General features: G+C 37.3%; 1 protein-coding gene and 1 long non-coding RNA gene across 6 annotated transcripts in view; one reads left to right on the forward strand and one right to left on the reverse strand.

Moving 5' to 3' along the window:
* ROBO1 (roundabout guidance receptor 1) overlaps nucleotides 1-19,932 on the forward strand; it is a 581,397-nt gene that overhangs the window by 475,721 nt on the left and 85,744 nt on the right. For all 4 annotated transcript variants that reach the window (XM_079974735.1, XM_079974736.1, XM_079974737.1 and 1 more), the window contains 3 exons: nucleotides 12,280-12,400; nucleotides 12,903-13,041; nucleotides 14,745-14,872. In XM_079974735.1, coding sequence (XP_079830861.1) covers nucleotides 12,280-12,400; nucleotides 12,903-13,041; nucleotides 14,745-14,872 — 388 coding nt within the window. The remainder of the gene's footprint in view (nucleotides 1-12,279; nucleotides 12,401-12,902; nucleotides 13,042-14,744; nucleotides 14,873-19,932) is intronic.
* Nucleotides 1-19,932, reverse strand: part of LOC307215535 — a 144,103-nt gene that overhangs the window by 2,398 nt on the left and 121,773 nt on the right. The window contains exons 3-4 of one of the 2 annotated variants that reach the window (XR_013838552.1): nucleotides 4,962-5,043; nucleotides 3,577-3,892 (exon numbers count right to left, since the gene is read on the reverse strand). This is a non-coding gene — a long non-coding RNA (uncharacterized lncRNA). The remainder of the gene's footprint in view (nucleotides 1-3,576; nucleotides 3,893-4,961; nucleotides 5,044-19,932) is intronic. The other variant, XR_013838551.1, reaches the window with a different exon arrangement.

Genomic DNA, 19,932 nt, shown 5'->3' on the forward strand with positions numbered 1-19,932 from the left:
TTAAGAATGGACCTTCAGAATGAATTAAGTACTTAACCCGAGGTACCACTGTAATCAATCCCTATCTCTAAAATTTACTAAAGGTGCCAGAGTTATCATCTGGAGGCAGCCGCCATTGGTTTCCCACAACAATTTCATCTAGAGTCTAGCCAAAGCCTCTGTCTTTTCAATAGAGTGGTCCTCCAGATGTCTCTAAAGATAGCTCAGTCAGTAGAGCATGAGACTCTTAAAATTAAGGTAGTGGGTTCGAGACCACATTAGTGAAAATTTTTCTGCATTGCAGGGGGTTGAAATAGATTGTCCTTGTGGTCCCTTCCAAATCTACAATTCTGTGATTCCTTCAATCCCAACCAGCCTGGCCCAATGATTAGGCATGATGAGAAGGCCACAGGCTCCCTACCCCTACTACAGTTTGTATTCAGAGATGAGTGTTACACCAGTTCCCTTCATTCCACCAGGTGTCCATTATATCCTCAATATGTTGTTCTTCTTTAAAGCTAAGCATTTCAGCTCACTGAAACATTTTGCAAGCATTTTGGCTCAGAGACTTCCAGCATTACCATGTAAACATTTGAAACATATAATCAGCCTCTTTCCGAATGTGTCTGGCATGTGTTTTACCCTATGGTGTGGACAATAAAGCTGAGTTAAACTGCCAGTTCAGTCAGCTTCTGTCTGTGGAATGGGGTGGGGATATTTTGTCCTTCTCCTTAGGCAGCAAAATGTCTTACTAGTCCTTTGTGAGTTAATTTCCCCTGCCCCAACAAAAGCAGGATGGTTTTTATTAATGTACTGGAATAGTGACACAATATTGTATCAACAAGGAGCTGTTAAGAATAGGCAAACCGGAGCTAAAATCCGACATTACTTTATTAGGAAGTAAGCGCTATTAGAATTTATCTGAGATTAGAATTTATCTAAATAAAGCAGTGTTAGTATGGAAACCTTACAATTTCAAAAGACTAAGGGGATAATCATCTATGTGATTGGCTGATGATCTAAAACTCACAGCAGGACTTTTGTGGAAGCAAGAAGCAAACAGCAGATAATGATGGCGAGAACTTGAAGAGACATATCCAAAGATGGATATGAGATACTGCAAAAGAAGATCAAGCCCTAAACGTAGTGGGACTTACTTATGAGAAAACATGCATAAGATCTGGGTGGGTGCTAATAAATATAGAAATTTTAAGCAGCTTCAACATTTTCCTTCAATTAAATTGGGAACTTTCTTGTTATAAAGCTTAAGTACTGCAGTGCTCACATGTTAATATAGTCTCCTATTTTATCAACTAAGGATGTGAAAACCGAGGAGTCAGAATCAGTATTAGAAAGAACCATATCCTATTTTGCAGTATGTTCCATGAACATCTATATTCTTTTAAAAACACATTTAATTGAGATGTTAATTAACTGCACCATTTAAGTGTAGCGAATGATGTGCATAAATGTATAATAAGCAAAATACTTTACACATACATTAAAAGCATCAAGATACAAAGAGATTACTTTCAGCTGGCTTCCAAGAATGAAGGGTTTGGCCTAGGAAGCCGAGTTAAATACTGTGAATCCAATTTCGCCTCTTTTGCAATAACATTTGTTTTTCATTTCTTCACTTCTTTGCCATTTATATATCATGCTCGTTTTAAAAAGAAAACCTTGATAAGTAATTTATTTTTTTATCTTTGTGATTCTTGGCTTTTAAAAGCATGGAATTGTTCATCTCAGTTGCATGTATAGCTCAGATTTTGAATGGTTCAGATAAGTTGTAGCTCCATTTCTATTTTGCTTGATCCCCTAAATAGCACATCAGGAATTTGAAATGTTTTGTATGTATTGCCAAATTAAGTTTATGGACACAATTTTCTTTGGGAAAACAATATTGAAAATGAGCTGGAAAATTACTGTACAATTGCACTGTGGAAAGAATGACATTCAAAATTTTTGTTCAATCAGCAATTATTTGTTTCCGTATTGGTAGCAGTAGTAAATTACTCCAAGACACAATTCAATCTTCCTGTAGAGTTTTTAAAGTTCTATTTTTCTTCATTTCAAAGTGAAACATCTTAAGTAGTTAGATGACAAAGGGTGAAAGAAATTGAAAAAGTCATTATGTATATCGGCCAAAAAAGATCTATATGTAATAGATGAAAGAAGAAACTAGCACCAAATTAATCTCCATCCCAAAAAGGGTACTTTCTCTTCGAAAGATGAATTGCTGTGATAGAGGAAGGGTCAAACAGGAGATTAAAAACTATGAGTTTGGCTTTGTCTGGATGCAATAGGTTTAACCCCTCAGTGTTTCTTTTAGGTACATTTTCACAAAATTCTCAGCATATTATATTGTGTTCTCTCTCTTTTTCTTTCGTAAACATTGTCATCTTTGGGTTTTTAACTGTATTGAGTTCAGACATACTGGGCCCCTTATGGATATCTTAGTCTTTTTGTCCAGGTCGTTCAGGAAAAAAGTTACTATATTTATACTATACAATAGTTTTTTAGTGGGTGCAAATAAATTTGTCTCCAGTATGTTAAAGGAGAATACTTTAACTCAGCTAGCTAAGAGCCTGCAGCTTCTTTGTAAATCATGTGACAAAACTGAAATAATTTATTATGGATTAGACTTGACACACTTTGGCGAACAAAATGCTCATGTCTCCCCTAGGTAGCTAGCAGTGCAAAGTTCCCAAGATTCGCTTTATACCTTATGAGAGATGGTAACATCAAATAATTTACATCCACATAGAAAGCAGCACCCAACCTGGTGACAAAAGAGTTATCAATGCAAAGTAGAAGTTGCAGCCCAAGATAGGAAAAGAGGTTGTAAGGGAACACCTAGCTACTTTAAATGACTTCAGATCTTCAGGGCCTGATGAGCTCCACTCAAGTGTATTAAAGGAGCTTGCAGATATAATCTCAGAGCCTCTGTCTATAATCTTGGACCATTCTTGGAGAACAGGGGTGGTCCCTGTGGACTGGAGGCGGGCAAATGTTGCCCCCATCTTCAAAAAGGGAGGGGGAGAAGAGGCAGGTAACTGCTGACAAGTGAGCTTGACATCGATGGCAGGAAAGGTCCTAGAACACATAATTCAAGTACAGGACTAAGAGCTGTTCATCAGTGGGGAGGTGGTAGACTCCTTTTTAAGCAGAGATTTGATGGCCATCTTTTATGTTATAGATAGGTAGCCGTGTTGGTCTGCCATAGTCAAAACAAAATAAAAAAATTCCTTCCAGTAGCACCTTAAAGACCAACTAAGTTAGTTCTAGGTATGAGCTTTCGTGTGCATGCACACTTCTTCAGATACTTCTTCAGGTATCTGAAGAAGTGTGCATGCACACGAAAACTCATACCTAGAACTAACTTAGTTGGTCTTTAAGGTGCTACTGGAAGGAATTTTTTTATTTTGTTTCATCTTTTATGTATTATCTATTTAAGATTCCTGCATTGCAGGAAGTTGGACAAGCTGACCCTGGGGGTCCTTTCTACTCCTTCTTAATTCAATCATAATTATTATGATTATTTTGTCCATGAGCATGGCACCACAAAAAGGTCATGTCCTTTTCCAATGAGTTTACCTTGTCCTTGGTAACATTGACTGTGAGAGCATCTTCATTCATGAGTGATGCTTGAATTCCACAGGCAAAGGAAAAATTTGTGCATCTTCTCTTTCAGTAGAACATTTGCATTTTGTCACATCAAAGATGCTCCCAGTTTCCTTTTCATGTGCTTCCCATCTCCTTATAACTCTGTTCTCTCTGCTTTTACAGTCTTTATTGATGTCATTAGATCATCTTTTCCACTGCCACATTGGAATTTTGTAGGCAAACCTATCATGGTGTCTCCTTTTGCCATTGGTTTAGTTCTTGATCGTCACAGAGGAGCTGAGCGGATCTAGACAAATTCATTGTAAGGAGTTTTATAGATATTAGAATTTGAATCCACAGATACATGAACAACTACAAGTTTTAACAACTCTTTATTAGGTATTTACAGATATTAGGTATGTACTATTTCCAAATAGATCCAGTTCCTAACTGTCATGGCATGTTTGATACACACGAACAGATACATATTTCTGTGAGATTGGGATTTTTGAAGTGTTTACAGCCAAATGTGATTACATATCACATTTAAATGCAGGCAGATCTCACATAGTTGTGTTTTAAAAGGTGGGAGTTCTGTGTGCTCATCCTTTCTTTGGTGCAGCAATTTTTAAAAAATGGATTAATATTTAGTAGTGTTCCAGACTTTCCACCACATTATTCCTTATATAGGACCCTGACAGACCTGTTTGCTATTGTGCTTCGTATCCAGCTATTTTTCTCATCCCTATTCTATGAAATAAATTGTGAAATATTGGGCACAAGTAATGTTTCCTTTTCATGGATCCATAGTAACTGTTAACCTATTGCCTTATTTGGAACACATCTGTTATGAATATTCATGAAACAAAATTTACAAATATTCATTGTATCTGTAATATCACAGCCTATGGGAGCTGAAAATCAAATTATATGTATGAGTGAGTTGGCCAACTAAAAATGATATTCAGCTGGAACACCACTGCAGTATGAATATTTAGATAAACTCCATAAATTTTTCAGACTTTTAAAATGAAGTTTGAGAAAGTCAACAACAAAAGTTATCCTGTACTATTCTTAAATGCATGCAACCAAATATTTATTTTGTCCAGTTATATGCTGTAACATGATTTGTCATTGAAATAAATTTGGAATTAATCTGCTAAGTTGGGGAAACTACATTTACTAATGATCTGTACAAATTTCTGTTGTCTTTTGTCCTAAATGGAACAAATATGGAGCAGATATGCATTACTTAAAACGACTGTTTTGAAAATGCCATCAGACTGGAAACTGAAAATATTTGGGCATTCTTGCTAGATTTTTGAATTTCAAGGACCACTTACAGTAGTAAAATGAGAGAGACTACAAGACTGTACCTTTTAAAGAAATTAGAAGAAATCTGGTACTTCTTTTGAGCTTCAGCTACTTGTGCTGTCTAGGATTTCCAAAACTGAATTGCTAAAAGAAAGAAAATGATTTTGGTTGTTAGACATGGGTTGAGGAATGGCTATTAATCCTGGTGTTTTTCATTTCATTCATACCCCACCATTTAGGCTCTGAGCATCATTCAAATATCAGTACTGAGACACGCACAATCTAAATACATGACATATGAGGAACAGGAAGTGGGAGGGGAAAGGGAAAAGCAAGTTCAAACACAAGTTACAGTTCTTACATTGCAGTTACATAGTTCTATCAATGTAGATTCTGGCTATGTAGAACAGGAGAAACTCCACCACTGCCAGTGACATCCTTGCGCTTGACAAAGAGCAGTCTCTCCCGGGAAGCCCTATTCCCCCACCCTAGGTCATATCCCAGAGCAGAGCTGGTGTCCAGGCCAGCAGAACAGGGTAGCATCTGCCATGCAGTTCTTCTCTCAAAGAGCTAGAAAACCTTAATGGAAGGATGAAAGTTGCAGCCCCAATTTTTTTTCTCCATTAGAGGTTGCTTAAACTGAATGGCTTTGCAGCCTCAGGGAATCTATTTCAGTAGTTACCTTGTGGGCTTTTGAGAAGTAGAAGTTTCCTTCTAGAATTGGGGCTGTATATAGCCAGTGGCAAAATATTTAAAGCTGTGCCCCTTTTAAAGACACAGGATTAAGTCACAGCACAAGCACCACATTTTAAATATTAAGATTAACACCTGCATTTATGTGAAGAGTGATTAAGGTAATAGGCAGCATTCTCATAAAACGTTGTAGGATGACCTGTAACTGTTGCCTGTTTACAAAATTAATCTGACGGAGCCCCCAACCCACTAAGACTAGCTTATCTTTTGCCAAAAATTCTGCCCCAGTCCTCTTGAATTTCAGCCACTCTTCAAAGCTAAGGTGGTCTATCCTAAACACACTTTCTAGGGAATAAACTTCATTGAACATATTAGGACTTACTTCCTGAATAAATCTGTGTATTATTGTGCTGTTCATCTCCGATGAGGGTCTGATCTTGGCTGATAGGAAGGACCACATTCTTTTGTTTATAATCTGTTTGAGATACTAACATTTATATTCTAAGAGGCTTAACCAGGCTTTCTCAGCCTCAGCCCTCCAGATGTTTTGAGACTACAATTCCCATCATCCCTGACCACTGGTCCTGCTAGCTGGGGATCATGGGAGTTGTAGGCCAAAAACATCTGGAGAGCTGAGGTTGAGGAAGCCTGGCTTAGACTATTAAAGTCATATTACTGATTATCTTTGTTGCTGTGGCTTTTAACTGATTTTAGTGTTGTGTAATGTATGTGTTTTAATTGTTTAATTTTTTATTGTGATTTTAAATCGTTCAAAGCTTCCATGAGTGGTGGATGGGCTCCAGAATGATGGGGGTAGAAAATAGTCTACCTATCTAGATATATTTGTAGCTAAGCTGTGTCTTTTTGCATCTGTAAACTACAAGGGACATAATAAAACTGTTTTTAAAATACCTCCCTTGATCTGTATGATGACTTTTCATTCATTGCATTCTCTCAAAGCAGGGAGGGGAGTTGCACAATATTTTAGGGGAAAAGAGGTTCTCTTGCGTGGAGCTTGGGAACAGATGTGAATGATTAGTGTATCCTTGTTTAGATTTCTTTGATACATTTTATTTTCTTTCAGTCTAGTCATTTCACATTTTGCTTATTTCGCATTCCACTATGGATAGCTTTGCATTTCTGAAGTTCCTATACAACTTATGGTCCTATGAAAAGTGTAATTCAAAGCAAAGAACTTCAAAAATAATATTTGTTTCAGGTCTTTGGTTTCCTCCACTGAACAGAGTTGCAATTACCTCTTCTCAGGATTGTGCCAAGTACAGATAGCAAGCATGTGCAAAAGCACCGAACCGACATACAAGATGTTGGACTTCTTCCAAAACTGCTTTGCAGCACTAGGCAAAAAACTAGATACTTTCTGTCACAATTTATACGGTTTCAGGGTTTGGGTAACCAAGCTGAAGTGGTTTTATTTGCAACTGGAAGCTATTTTCAGGGAGGTAATGAAAGACAGAAAGGCATAACAGAATGTCATCTGGTTGTACAGCAGAGGCTGTATGAGACATTTAACATTAGTGGGATGGCTTCAGAAGGCTTTGAGTGAAGAATGCAGATTAATGAACAGAATTAATTCACTATATATAGCCTTGCTCATTACCCTAAATCTTAATTTTTGTTCAATCCACATTTTAAACTGATACTATTTCATCACATAATATCTTAATTACTGCTAAATTATTAATATTGATCCAGACAATAGTTAGGTGTAATTGGAAATATTTACTGTTCAAAATTCTTAACATGAAAACTGTAGCTGCAGGCTTGTTTAGTAATTCCAATTTTCAAGAATATATAAGTTTCAGTTAAAGGGTTAGCTTCCTTGCATAAAAACTAAATGCATTTTTTTAGAACCAAATGTTTTAAGCTAATGAACTGTTTGAAATAAAGAGGGGTTTGTTTTGCTTAAATTCTTTGTGCATCACAGGATTTTGCAAGAACAATTTATTTCATATGCTTCTGAGTTACAGTCTGTCTATATAATACAAGTGCATCTTCTCATTGGGATAACAAGTGAAGTTCTGTAGATTTTTAATGAAGGAAATATTAGCTTGTTTTTCAAGCACAATATCCCAATGCATCAAGAGATGTTACTTATTATGTTGTCTTGGCCATTCAGAAATTGCTGTGTGATGTTGCACATTAAAAAAAGATGATGCTGATGCTGGCAGCTCCTTTTCCATTATTGGAAATTGGCTTGGATGACAGACATATATGTAACAGATTCTTCTGCACAGATATCTGTACATGGGGAAAATATCTGCTGGCCGATAAGCCCTATATCATCCCTCAAATGGGGAAATTATCCTATGAGACAACTTTTTTAAAAAATAAAGCAAAGATATAGGAAATAAATACTTCTGTGATTATACAAGAGGGATTTTAGTATACCCCACCCACAGTTAAGCCTTTTAAAATCCCCTACTTTCATTGTGTTAAGCCTGGGGCAACCAACCTTTTTGGACCAGAAGGTACATTTTGTCATATACTGCCATGTAGGACATAGGGGATGTAGTATGTCGTCACATGTAGAATGCAAGAAGACGTTTGTCAAGATGTTTTTCATTTGGCAGAAACATCCTTAGGGTTGTCTAGCAGGAAATCAGGCTTAAGAGGAAGAGAAGCTAATTAGCTTCTGCTTTGAAGTTGCAGTGACAGGAAACAGCAATTAGGATCAGGAAAATGCTACATGGCACACTGGTCACTTCTCTGAGGTATACGGTAAGTTCATATAAGAACAAACTGAATAGCTGGTTACCTTTAACTACAGTAATGCAGTATTTTATGAACAGTGATATTTGTAATTCAGATAGATTGGTTTAGCTTCTTAGCATGAATTTGTGGCTCATGACTATCTTTTTTTGTCCAGAAAATTTACTATATTTTTAATAATGTCATTTTAAGCTAAATATGATCTTTGTATGTGCCTGAAGCTGTTAATTATTATCCATCTGTTAGAATGTTTGACCTTGGAAAAGTGTGGATAACTTGATAGTGGTGATACTTGTGAGGGTGGGGGGAAATTCTGTGAAACTGAGACATGAAATCATCTGACTTTTTCCAGGGCAGAAAAATTAAGGAATAATGGGAAATGAGTTCAATTCAAGTTCACTTTTTATTTCTGATTTCAGCTATTGATTATACAGAGGAAAAACATAAAGCAGTGAATCAAGAACAATTGTGCATTATGGTCTGAATTTTATAATCCTATGCATTGTCATCTTATATATTTCTCATTTTCTGTAATGGTAGCTATATTCAGACACAGAGGGAAGATTGCTAATATAGAGACTTCACATCTCTTCTGTTTCATAGAACTATGAGCATGTCGCTCCTTAGCTTAAACCCAGCTACTGTTTCAAAGACTAATTTATATGCATTCTGTTATTGCTCAATGAACTACATAGCAAAAATATAACTCCTTCCATATGAAGCTTCTGTAAGTCAGGAGATGAATGTTCTTAACAGCTTAAAGTATCTCAAAGAGGGACATTAGGGTCTTGCACATTCCATTTCCCTAAGTGGTAGAAAATTCCAGAAGCTTAACAGGGTCAGTTTCCTTGAGAATACATTAATTTCAGGCTTGTAACACATTTCCTTACTTCAAAATTATAAATTGAGGAGTAGATAAGAAGGAGATAGTCCCACAGAGAACCAATGCTTCTCTTAATAATTTGTTGGAAGCCGCAACTCAGTCAGATGGGCGGAATAATAATAATAATAATAATAATAATAATAATAATAATAATAATAATTGTCTTATCTTTATCTGATGCATAACAATGGACCCTGATTTAGGTGTATGAAGACCCTGAATCTATTTAATTTGCTTTTATGTCTTTGTATTGTTTAATTGATTTTAGGCTGCTGTTTTGTTTTAATGGATATTGTTTTTATATTGCACATAGTGTACACCACTTAATATTTAAAATATGAAGCCGTTCAGAAATGCTTTAAAATAAAAAGTCAACTTGGAGTTAGCTCAGCTAGGGATTAAATCAGACTGGGGTGAAACCAAGCCGCTGTGATCTCCTCTGTTGGAGGCTGCATGTTTGTACAGTCCTGGTAAGCTATAGTTTGCTTACTTTGATGTGTGAATGAGGTCACTGTTACAATAATTAAGGTGTTCATCTGTATAAGTGATCAGTAATATATTTAGTGTGAATATAAACACATATAAAAAGCAGATATGCCCCAAATACTCTATTTCAATTTGGGTTTCAGGGTATGTGTATGTGCAGAAATATTTTCTGCAGAATTTTTTTTAAAAATGTGATGGTGGTGAATATCTTTTTCAGTGACCTTGTATTCCATTATGGCTCCAAAGCAGCATTTTTTCTCTGCATGTGTCTGAATTAGATATAATGATGAGGATTTCAACCAAGATTTCAACACAGTGAACTGGGTGGCACCAGATATTGTGTAGCCAATCGGACATTGGTATGAAATGATATCACTGATAGTGAGCAAAGCCAGTTGAGAGTGAGTTAAATAACAAGGTGCATTTTGCAGACACTATGGGGGGCTTTGTTTGTTGTTTACATTGCAGAAAATGTTGTCCCAAACTGTAGTTTGATTTTATCCTTGTTAAAATAGTAAGATTATGTGACATTCTGTGCTTGTGGGATACAATTATCACTAAACTAGTTCCATTAAATATGCTGCATGTGTTCAGTATTTGACATCACAGACACGAAAATACATTTTACTTATTTTTAAAAAACATATTAGTGGGTCACTTTTAATATCCATTTTCCATGCCTCAGATCTTCCCTGAAATTTCTGCACTGCTAGTTTTTTTAGATGATAAAGGACATACTTTTTGTTTCTGTGCTCAAACAAGCTGTGCCGAAGGCAAAAAATAAGGCATTTGTATGCAGTGCATTCTACATTATATGTGCATGTTCATCTATCTCAATAACTGACTGTCATCTTTGTGTGCATATGTCTTGCAGTGATAATAAGAGTCCTATCTTCCTCAAGATGTCAAGTTTTCTGGGATAGATTTCTAGCTGTAGGCGGCTTTAGTGAAGCACTTCACACTGTGAACATGCTCCCTGTAGCCAATGATCATATTAGTCTGCCTAACACGGCTATATGGGAATCTTGCTTTTTTCCCACCACATGTGCTTCTGTCTTCAATCTAAATTATTATCATTTGTGATCTAAGTTCATAAGCCTCAGAGCACAGCTATGTTAACTTTGTCCTACTTCTTGTTGTTCCATTGTGAAAAACATAAGTTGTCTCTTCATGGGCTGCTTCATATAAAGAGTGCGGGGGGCTGTGTGTGGTTTGAGTACTTGGTAACTTTGGTAATTTAACATTAAAACATCAAATCATTATTGAATAACAATATTTATTCTAATTACTGTCTCCTGCTTCTCATCAAGTAGGGAGTCATCACAGTCAATCATTTACATAATTGACAGCTATTGTATCACAGTTGGATACCATACTGGTGAAAAGGGAGTATTAGTGTTATTGCCCAAAAGCAGGGGTCAGCAAACTTTTTCGGCAGGGGGCCGGTCCACTGTCCCTCAGACCTTGTGGGGGGCCGGACTATATTTTGAAAAAAATAAGTGAACAAATTCCTATGCCCCATAAATAACCCAGAGATGCATTTTAAATAAAAGGACACATTCTATTCATGTAAAAACATGCTGATTCCCAGACCATCCATGGGCCAGATTTAGAAGGCGATTGGGCCGGATCCAGCTCCTCGGCCTTAGTTTCCCTAGCCATGCTCAAAAGGAACAGAGAAACAACTACTTCTTCATCATAGGCTTGCTGAAATACTGCTTTACAGTACTGATTTCATAAAAGTTGCTAAAGTAGATAAAACAAATGAATGCAAAGTTAGAATATCTGCAGAGTAAATTAAACAAAATTGTTTTTGTACATATTTTGTTTAATCAGTAGGCTCAGATGATTTAACTGCAGAGTGTAGGTAGTGGATTGAATACAGAACTGGCCTTAATACACAGCATATTCGGGGGGGGGGGCAATACATTCATTGGTTTAATGATCTGGTGGAAAATAGGGGATAAGTCTAGAAAGGTTTTTAAGTGAGCTAGATACTTCTTGAAACATCTGTCCCTCTACCCTAGAAGAAGGCTGCTAAACATGTAGCTGTTGTTCTTCAGAAACACGTTTCTGAATACACTTTTTCATCATCAACAATATTGTCAGTTGGGCTTTGGAAATAGAACTGTATCATTATATTATGGTTTCTTCTTGTGGACTATTAGCTGAAACAGTTTTATTCATAATGAGAAAGATTGAATCATTATCCTTTGGTAAAATCTGATCCCTTATTAGTATTGCTGATGGTAGCCCTCAGCTTGTCAATATACCTCTTAAACTGTGGCACCCAGAACTGGACACAGTATTGAAGGTGGAGTCTGACCAAGGCAGGGTAGAGTGGTACTATTGTTTCCATTGATCAGGATGCTATACTTCTCCTGAACTGTTTGGGCTGTGTTGTATAGTACAAATCACATGAAAATGGGTGGAGTGATCTTGCACAACTGTACAACACTGCACACACTGTTCAGAGGGTGCATGAACTCACAGGAGAAAAGCAAAAGTAGGTGTGTGAATTGTATTCTGCTTACACAACCGTTTGAGACTTATTATTACTACTAATTATTATTATTTTCTTGTTCTAGATCAGAGGAGGAAAGCTGATGATCACCTATACTAGGAAGAATGATGCTGGCAAATATGTCTGTGTTGGAACAAACATGGTGGGAGAAAGAGAGAGTGAAGTGGCAGAGCTCACAGTTTTAGGTATGGAAAGCTTCTTCCTTTATTAGTAGCATGATATAATGTAAAAAAATAAATACGGACTCCAAAGCTAAATATTGCCTTAAGGCTGGGTAAATGCATATTTTGATCATGCCAAAAAGGTAACATTTCCTAAGTACCCTTGATTGCTCCAGCATAGACCATGGGACATTGGTCCTAGAACATTTGTTCTGTGTTTCTGCTTGCTAACAAGGAAAAGTATATTGGGATAATAGTAGCTAGCCAACATGTAGGCAATTTGTCTATAACTTGGCAGGTTTCCTACTTATGGGTACTTCTCTTACGTATGGTATTTTTGTTTTAAAATGCCCGTAAAACAGGAAGGGGGATAAAGCAAATTCTCATTATTCACCCCAAAAATGTAAATGCTGCCCCTGCAGGAAAACTACCGCAACTTTCCTTTTAGAATTTGGCATGCATTGCATGTTTCATGTCCCCATCCTTTCTTTCACTCTAACCTGTGCTGCCCATTTGTTTCTTTCAGAAAGACCATCATTTGTGAAGAGACCAAGTAATTTGGCAGTAACCGCAGATGACAGTGCAGAGTTTAATTGTGAAGCGCGTGGTGATCCAGTGCCAACAGTAAGGTGGCGGAAAGATGATGGAGAGCTACCTAAAGCAAGGTGCAGCAGACTTTAATAATCTTCTACAAGAAATTGTGGTTTTGGTTTACTATGTGCTTGGAGTGAAACAACCATAATGATGCCAGAAGAGCATGCCTAATAATTGATACAAGATTGTTCTACAGTAAATTGTGCACACTCTCTCATCTTACAAGTTTGAACTCCACACATAATTTAGCATGCTTAAAGTTGTTTTACTAATTTCACAAGAACATTTTATTCTGTTACAAAAAACAGTGGAACCCTAGATACCTCTGCGGTCTTTATTATTGATTGAAATTTTATCTGGTATCATGTTTTAGTAAATGTGCTGTGGTCTTAAAGAAAGCTTCATTATTCTCTACTCTGTAATCCCAGGACCTAAGATTTAGGTTGAAAGGCAGGTTATAAATTCTTAAGTAAATAAATTTAATTAAAGAAGCTTTAACCATTTCATCATCAGATGGCTAATCTGTTAATCTTTAGTCTGTTTAATTAATTTCATATTCATTTAATAACATCTTTCGAAAAGGCTTTCTTGACTTTCCGAGCCAGGGAAAATATAAGGGATAGAGCAATCCTGTTAAGTGAAAGATACTCATCTCCCACAACTTTCTGCCCTGCCCCCAAGATCATGCAAATTGTCTTGGTCCATTTTTACTTGTCAGCTTGATATTATGTTTTGAGATGCTGTGTGATCAAGTGTCTTACTAAAGGCAACTCTGACATCCCTGCATTCCTTGAACAGAGCGTTCAATTAGTTTCACCCTTTGATTGCAGAGATTCTCGGTAGTGACCCCTTAAACACAGTGAAATGCATTTGTGCATAAAGATAGCATACTTAGGAGCTGTGAAAACTTGACACGAGGCTCCTGATAGTGTCCTATGTGAACTAGGAGGTACATGTGTGTTTCTAAAAAAAGACAATTATTCCTATTATCTCTTCATACGCTTTGACCAGTGTTAGTATGCCACATGCTTAGGTGATGGAGCATAGCAAGTGAGTCCATGGTTGGCTCTATAGAGCCACTGATGTGTCTGTAAAGTATGCGAGAGCGCCCCCAAACATCTGGTGCGCCAGCAGCTTCTTCACTTCTGGCCATGCTAGCTGAGGTTCCAGCTGGAGAGAGACACAAAGTGTACACCAATCATATTGCTATAGTTGCAGCCTGAAGAATAGGCCACCTGGGGAATAACGAAAGCAGTGTATTTTGCTTGCCACTGTTAAGAAGGAGGGCTGCTCAAGGGGAGTTTCTTAGTCCTGCCTTGCCAGACTTATTTCAGAAGGAACAGAGAACAGGACTAAGCACATGATTGCTTCAGGAGTCAGAAACCAGGAAACTTTAAAAAGGTGCGCACGGTACATAAAAAATAGAATATATTAACTGACCCTTGCATATTTAATCAATTAATTTCTTTGATCAAACAGTTTTAACTGTTTAAATATCTTCTTCTTCTTCTTCTAGATGATTAATGTTCTCACATAAAAAAGGAATGGTCATATCAGCATGAGAAGAAATATTAAATATATTTCTGTATACTGTATTGGACAAAAAGGCTGAAGGCTTGTTATGGTTCTCCATTTAGCTGAAATAGAATCATTGATGCCAATGCATATACCCTTGATAGCTTACAGTTATCTTGTTGGAGAAATCAGCCCTGCTCCACTCTCATATATAGCAGTATGACAAATCAGTCTAATAGATTATTTCTCTTTGATTTAGATATGAAATCCGTGATGACCATACACTGAAAATTCGAAAAGTTATGGCAGGAGACATGGGTTCTTACACTTGTGTTGCAGAAAATATGGTTGGAAAAGCAGAAGCATCGGCAACGCTAACAGTTCAAGGTAAAATTGCTTTGAAAGACTATTGTTACTATGAGAAGGAAATAGAATTTTGTGTTTTTAACAGTGATTTTATTGGGCTCATAAATAATCACTGCAAGAGTTTGCATTGCCAAAATCTAGGAAGATTACTTATTTTATTGGTGGATTTCTACTGAACTATTACATATTAGGAAGAACTTCCTGACAGTAAGAGCTGTTCGACAGTGGAATTTGCTGCCAAGGAGTGTGGTGGAGTCTCCTTCTTTGGAGGTCTTTAAGCAGAGGCTTGACAACCATATGTCAGGAGTGCTCTGATGGTGTTTCCTGCTTGGCAGGGGGTTGGACTCAATGGCCCTTGTGGTCTCTTCCAACTCTATGATTCTATGATTTCAAATATCATTTTCTTTCGTGTGAAAAAAGTTATGCTTCATCATGGAAATGGAAAATGAAGGCATTTTGTATCCCAGTTGTCTGAGAAGCATGCTGTCTGTAATGCTAATGCTTTTAGAATTAAAAGGGATAAAACTTTTTCCGTTATATCCTCCTCATCATTCTAAATGATTAAGTTCAAAAAAGAGGGGTTTTTTTATTAGTGGTGTCCAGTGTATTTTATTGAATGTAGTGCAGTTGCTAGAACAGTATCTTTCATACAGCTAATGGAAACACAGGCTTTATTGATGCACTTCTACTTCTTAAAGAACACAACCTTGTTTTAGTATATCAAGCTGATTAATATAGTTATTCAGTCATTTCAAGTATTAATGTGTGAAAACAGGTCACAGATGACTGTTTCTACTGCACTGTGAAATTCTAGTGGAACTCAATGAATGAGTATGTGTGAAAATCTGTCATTGGTTTTATATATACATTCCAGATGTTGACTCTTCAGATAATCCCTTGCTTCCCTTCCTGGCTAGAAGGCAGGCAATGATGTCATACCGTTTTGCCCGTCAGTTTAATATCTGTGATCTTCTGTCTTATTCCCGGTTCTTTGTATGATAGTCTCTAGTCTCTGATGTATCTGGACTTCAGTATTTCTTAAAACTTATTTTGATATTTTTTTATTTCAGTACTGTGCCTATTTGTTGTTGTTTTGCTTTGTGGTTTACACTGAGTTCATTGTTCACTTGACTGTGCATAAAAATGCATACTTTCTAGACTGGGTTTTTTATTTCTCAGGCTTTGATGTTAAATTGAACAGCTTAATGCTAGAACAATAGGTCCCATTTTAGTTGTAAGGTGGGAAAACTTTTATGAGTCATTGCAACAATTTGATTTAAGAATCATTCTATACTTTATCTACTGTCTGCTTATTGCGGTCTGAAGTTTAAGGGAGCACAGACTATGTTTCATAGCAGAGAACTATATAGTCTTTTGATTCCTGCATGTGGTTCTTTGCTTTGTATATGAAGAAAACAGATGTGTAACAAAGCTTTACCATAAGATTACTGCCCTCAAATTTTCCTTCATTTGCAAATATTTTCTACAAATCAATTTGAATTGATAAAGTTTTCCAGTACGAAGATCTGGTTGTCTTTTCAGGAATAGCATGCTTGGATACTTTTAAGAGTTTCCTTTGCTGAAGCATAAATTTGTAATTACATGAAGACATCTGAAATAAAAAATCTGCAAGTAGTTTGGATGCCATGAAATCCAAAAGGCATACTTAAGCGAAACATAACTTTTTATGTACATGTCTGTAGACTAGGACCAAAGTTTCTCAAGTTCTAAAGTGATTTGCAATGGGGCATAAACCAGAATATTTAATTAAATCAAGAACGGGGAATCTGTGACTCTTCGGATGTTGCTGGACTACAACTCCCATAATCGCTGATCACTGGAAATGCTAGCTGGAGTCGGAGTCCAGCAACAACCAGAGGGCCATTGATAATATTGGTAGGCCAGTATATCTGTGAATTTGGTTTTCAGTTTGCAAAGCTAAGGTATGATAAAAGTAAAAAAGAATTAGAAATTTCATGTGTTGTTGTTGCTGTTTTTGGAAGCGGGGGAAATGTGATTGTAGGGGACCTGAATTGTATCTCATATAGTTTTCTCCTAGGCAAGCATAAACATGTCAAAGGATGTAAAATATGCATAAAGTTAGGAACAGCTTAAAAAACCTTTCTGCCATTAAGAGCAATGGAGCAATTTTTGTTCTTAGAAGGGACTTGGGCAGGGCTGTAGCTAGGGGGTGGTGAGGTGGGCCCCCGCCAGGGGTGCAGGCAAGGGGGGGCACAAAATTGGCTAGAAATATATCTATAAATAAAAATATTGATTAGTATGTGAGGAATTGAAATTGAATGGGTGGAATGGGGGGGGGGTCGGAGGAGAGGTGGAAAGAAAAGCTAATTTGTCTGTGGCTAGTGGGTGCAATCTGGACAGTTCTGCCAAGGGCACAGGATCACCTAGCTATGGCTCTACACCTGGGAAAACTCAGAAGGCACTCACTCAGTGGGCAAAGGGAACTGTACTGAAGTTATTTCCTGGCAGTGAAGTGATCAAAGGATCCTTGGGGACAAACTGGACTTGGAAATGAGCATCTTACAAATTCAGTATTGTCCAATTGCAATGATCAGTGTCCTTGCTTCAAGGATTGGGTACTGGCACAGGAGAGAATTGGAATCGAGGAAGTAATACAGTGAAGCATTTTCTTCCCATTGAAAACGTGCTATCAGCAGTTTAGTACCAATGGACAGTTTACTTGCTCACCTACCATTTCCCCCCTGAAGTCACTGCATGGGCTTATGCTAGGCTGAATGTGAACTTGACTTGAAATTATTTGTAAAATTTCAAGCAACTCTAATGACAGAGCTGTATGCTTGTCTTTAAATGGTAGTAGTTTTTTTCTTATTTGCCATGAACAGTTCTCTAGTTTCTCTTAGTATATAAATTCAAAGAGTTATAATCATTTTGGACCTAGTTCCTTTCCAAGTAAATTTCTATATCGAAGAAGAAAATGATTGTATCTCGTTATATGAAGGATTGAAAATGGATTTCCATCTTTAATCTATTTGCCAAGCAATCAGTGGTTATCTAAAAAAAACAAACCCAAGCCATTAAAAAATCTAAACCCACTCTTGTTTGTTTTTGTCTTGATAACACATAAAAGGTATCTAAATCCATTATCTTTTCTTAGAATTTGTTTTTGTGTGGACAGTTTACAGCTTTCAGTATGCATTGCAATTTCTTATTAAGGGAAAGGTCTCTTGCTGAATGTTACAAATGGCATCTTCTCTGTTTAAAACAGGTTTATGAACTGCTGTTCTACTCTGGATTATAACTGAGTACTGATCTTCATTTTATAGACCCAATATAAAGTCCACCAAAATGTTTCGGCATGGCAGCTTTCCCACAAAATGGTTGTAAAATGTAGCACGGCTTAGTACATGGGTTCTCTGCAGCACATAGAGAGTCTCCACTCCTCCAATTCAAGGTTTATGGAAGCAGATGGTACTTACATGAAGAATCTGAAAAATGTGGAGAACCCCTGTGTTAAACAGTTCTACAAGCCACAACCTCTATAAAGAGAAACAGCCATATGGAAGCATTTTTCAGTGGTTTCACCTTTCAGGGTTTCATATTTTAATCTGCCTTCAGAGGGAATGTAGAGCAAAAGACTACCCAGCTAGACCCAAGCAAATCCACCACAAACTGGAATGAGAGCTTATTCAAGTGTTCACATGATACGTTTCTCACAGCGGTGCAGCTTATATTATACACGGGTTAACCCCCCCCCAAACAAAATTACCTGCAAACGCATAATTAACAGGTTGGAGAAACAGGCAGCGTAGCCCATTTCTCCGATACACTGCCCTTCCATAAAGAGGCTGTGGTTGCTTGCAGCATTGGGTCATAAGCCATAGTTAGTCAAAGTAGCCTATGCAGGAGCTGTGTAATGGTGCATGTAGCACAAGCAGTCCCAACTTTGCTCCTCCCTTTCTAGAGTGAGGAAGTAAACCACAGAGGAGCTGACTGAAAGTTAAATGTGCTAACCAGCACACATAAAAACACCAAGAAAGCCTTGCCTGATCCTGAGATCCTGATCCAGCATCCTGTTCTCACAGTGACCAACCACATATGCCTCTGAGAAGCTTGCAAACAGCCGAGAGTACAATATCACTCTCTGCATTTGTGATTCCCAGCAACTGAAGTACAGAGGCATATTGCCTCTTACATTGGTTTCTCTCAGAATAAGCCACAAGCTGAAGATAAGGTTTGTTCTTGGATTACTACTACCACTTGTGGCTTCATGGAATGGCAGTGCTGGATAGGACCCAGAGGGTCATCTAATCCAACCTCCTGCAATGCAGGGATCTTTTTGCCAAATGTGGGGTTCAAACCCACAACACTGAGATCAAGAGTTTCATGCTCTGCCCACTGGGCTTTCAGTCAGGTGTGAGTTACAGAAACACACCACGGGTGATGATTTGCATGTAATGCTAAGCTAGCCACTTCACAGTTGCCACTCTAGGGGATAAATTGGAGGAGAGAGTATGTTATGCACAGGGAAACAAATCAAAAATAATTTTTTCACATAGACATGAAGATGGTATAATTGCACAGTATCTGTACCACATGCTTCTTCTGAGTGCTTGAATTCTGCATTAGACATGTGACCCAAATGAAATTAAACTTAAGGGATGAGGTTTCAGGCAATATTTCAAAGAAGCATATTAATTAAGAACTTGCAAGGTATATCAGTTCTGTGTTCCCTCCCCAATATTATTAGCTCTGCCTTCTCTGTAAGGAAAGGTGTGCTAGCCTTTTGATTCTGCTTCTTTCCCCCCTCAACCCTCACAATGCCTAAATTCCACTTGTGTAAGCTCCAAATGAAATGGATATATATTCCCCATATGCTACTATAACACCTTGATTTTCTCTTCCTATATATCTGTTTTAATGTGTTTAGGATTACAGTAGATATTTACCTTCTTCAAATTCCATGGAGGTTTATATTTTATTAGCTAGAAGTCACTTTCCTATCCAATAATCAGCATTAAACTCTATACATATTCCTTTGATGGGAAAGATCAAGAGCTTATGTATTACATACACACACTACTTTGCAAATTTCAACTAAT

The sequence above is a fragment of the Podarcis cretensis genome (genome assembly GCF_951804945.1).
Source record: "Podarcis cretensis genome assembly, chromosome: 4".
Classification (NCBI taxonomy): domain Eukaryota; kingdom Metazoa; phylum Chordata; class Lepidosauria; order Squamata; family Lacertidae; genus Podarcis; species Podarcis cretensis.